The 3,062-nt window shown below is 51.9% G+C and overlaps 1 protein-coding gene across 1 annotated transcript; it reads right to left on the bottom strand.

Moving 5' to 3' along the window:
• Nucleotides 1-281: 281 nt before the first annotated feature.
• On the bottom strand, nucleotides 282-680 carry LOC102875274 (chromosome unknown open reading frame, human C11orf88). Its single transcript, XM_006890862.1, has one exon. The coding sequence runs from the start codon at nucleotides 678-680 to the stop codon at nucleotides 282-284; it is 399 nt and encodes a 132-aa protein (XP_006890924.1).
• Nucleotides 681-3,062: the final 2,382 nt, after the last annotated feature.

Here is a 3,062-nt window from a genome sequence, read left to right as displayed (position 1 = left end):
AATCGGGATGGGTGTGTCAGAGGCAATGCGATTGGCACAAGATAGAGCAGGGTTTAGGGCTGTTGTACATAGGGTCGCTAAGAGTCGCAAGCGACTCTAGGGCACATAACAAAAGGGGGTCTGAGATAACTGGCCCTCCCTTAGGGCTTTGTAGTCTGCAGCCTTTATGTGAGCAGTTTGTCCGTTTTCCTTCGTGAATGGGTTCCAACCGCCGTTGGCAGCCTAGCTCTCGGCCATCGCGCGACCCGAGTTGGGGAGGTGGAAGCAGTACCCACCTGGGTTTAAGCCTTACCTGGCACGCTGCCCCCTGAGGGCCGGGCCACCGGCAGGCGCTGCCTGCTGCCTCTGGGCAGCACCAGCTGTGACTCCTTAGGGGGGTACAGTGACGCTGAGCTCCAGAACTGCTTGGCCAGGGTCATGTCCTTTTCGGAGGAGTTGGCGAACACCAGGAATCCCAGTGGGAAAGTTTCATCGGACTCTTGGCTGCTGCGATTTCTGGGGTACAGCGTCTCCATGGTAATTCTGGACGTTTCTCGGAGCTCTTTCCCCCTTCCTTCCCTCAACCTGACGCCCGAAGAACCCCCGAGATGGGAGCGCACAATCTTTGGTGGGAGCAGGGGGTATGGCGCGCATGCACGCTTGTGGGAGATCTCGAGCTCGCTCCTGAGGCCAGCAGACATTTCCCGAGGAGCTTTCGCAGCCTCAGAGTTGCCGTGGCACAGTCAACACACCACGACAGGGGCGTGTCCTATCCTGTTGTAGGGGTGGCAACCGGGGTAGGGGTGAACAAGTTAGCCATCAGTCAGCTCCCCAAACTCTCTTCTTCCAGATAAAGAACCGCAAACTTCAACATCCCCACTTTCTAAGTCTTCTGATCCCAGACTAGATTGCTACAACATTCCCTTAATTGAAATTCTCGGCTGGCGAATTTAGTGTCATGGCCAAAATCTCACTCTGTGGGAGAGTTAGAAATATGGAAAATATGGACTGCACCATAGGTATCCATGCTATAGGTTTTGCGAATCCTTCGTGTTTCCCCACTCCATATCCCTTACATCTACAAAATAAGCTTGGTCTCGATCTAAACTACAATCCTCTAATCATGTTCACAAAAATCTGCCTAGAACGCCAACAGTTGTTAAAGTGTGTTAAAAGGACTATGATCTCAGTGTATTAAGCTCATTCATGAAAAATAAATCCTGAAAAACTTTAATGTAACCTTATTAAATATTAACATGTGTGTGAGGACAGGGACAACAGCCATTTCCGCAAGAGAATTTTAAAATTATTGTAATAAGACCCAAGATGGACCCCAAAGAGCCAGCTTAGCAAAGGAAATAGATAACGGAGAAATAACCGTAATTTGTGTCTTCGTGGCACTTTATTTTTTCAAAGTATTACCATCACAGTTTCACAGAGTTCAAAAGTTGATGACAAGACAGATACCAGCGAAGGAGAAAAATCCCTATTTGTCAATATGCTACGGTGTCTAAACTTTTTTGTTGGGTTTTGTTGTTAATAGCCTGAAGGAATTCTCCCTGTATATCTTAAGAGATTGTCAGACCCGTGCAGGATAGTGCAAGGTTCAGATCTATTGTTTATATAGGATCGCTGTGAGACATTGAAGTCAACTGGCTGGCACTTAACAGCAAATATCTATTGTTTTAATCTCTTACATGGCTAGTTTCTCCCCCCCCCCCCCCCCCGTCTCTACTGATCAACCGTATTAGGGTAAACCAATCATTTTCTCCCCAGTCACATTGTTGTTGCATATACTGCTCATTGGATGAATTATCAAATCTTTTTACCTGGCTGTGTGGTTAGTGATTGGTATACTAGTAGCAATCAGCTAACTACACTGCCTGGTAACTAGACTCACAGGAAAGTAATTACTATCGAGAACTGCAATTTCAAAGTGGGGCGCCCAGATATTTGTGATAGTCAAATCCGTGGCTAAACAATTGATAGTAACTCTGGTGGTTTAGTGGTTAAAAAAAAAAACAAACCGCGCAGCCACCCAAAGGTATGTGGTTCAAATCTACAGGCTACTTCGCGGGAGAAGGCTAGGCAGTCTTCTCACCTTTAGTTAACTACGTCTGAAAACCAGCTGGAGGGGCGATGACATACTACAATATTAAATAGTGAATCTCAGCATACACTTTTAAACGTGGTACAGTGGGCTCCTCCTTGCAGTTTAAGTGCCTTTAACTAATCTCATGATGAAAATGCCATTAGATCCCACACATTTTGCTCTGCTAGCCCCAGTCACTGAGATGCCAGCCCTGACTGTATCTTAAGGAAGCAGCCCGGGTTTCTGCGGGTTTGCTGCCCTGGGCGGCGTGTTAGCTGAGCAGCCACCGCGACAAACGCGAGGCCAGGTGCGCGCGCAGCTCCCCTCCGAGCGCAGCGTCGGGCGTCCTTGTCCTTCTCCTCCTCCGGTGGCCGGGCGGCGAGTGATGCTGTGCCTTGTTTTGATGGCAGTGGAGTTAGTGATTGTAAGCGTCAGAGTACAATCAGCTAATTACACTGCCTACAAACCGAGCACCGGGCGCCCGCGGCAGCAGCTCCCCGACGGTGCGCAGCGCCGACGCCGTGTGCAGTGGGTCACAGGGTCCCGGCCTGGCCCCCACTTTCCCCGAGGACGCACACCACGGGGCTTGGCCCGAAGCGCAAGGCGAGGGTTTTGCGGGCCCCCGAGGGCGCTCGGGGCGCACGGGCATCCTAACCCGGCCGGACTCGCCACTGCCAGCAGGCGGCGCTGCGCCGCGGACCCGCCTGTCCCATGGTCGCAACCCCGACCCCGGCTGACCCGGAGTGCTGGCTTCACCCTGCTGGCCGGCGCACCCGCACCCCGACTCTCTTCCCCTCAGTCCCAGGTGTCCCCTACCCACGTCCCCTTCTCTTCTCTTTTCCCTTCATTGCTCCTGGCCCGACTCCCACCTCTCGGCCCCTCGGTTCAGAAAACTTCTCTTTCGTCCCCAGGCCAAACCCCCAAATCGGGTCTGTGAGCCTGTGAACCCTGCAGCTCCGAATGACCGAGGCACCGAGGCGGTGGCCGGCCA

This window comes from Elephantulus edwardii, unplaced genomic scaffold, assembly GCF_000299155.1.
Source record: "Elephantulus edwardii isolate Elephantulus edwardi_28Jun2011 unplaced genomic scaffold, EleEdw1.0 scaffold00093, whole genome shotgun sequence".
In the NCBI taxonomy this organism is placed as follows: domain Eukaryota; kingdom Metazoa; phylum Chordata; class Mammalia; order Macroscelidea; family Macroscelididae; genus Elephantulus; species Elephantulus edwardii.
Note: the sequence above shows the minus strand (reverse complement) of the source record. Positions and strands in the feature narration are given on the sequence as shown.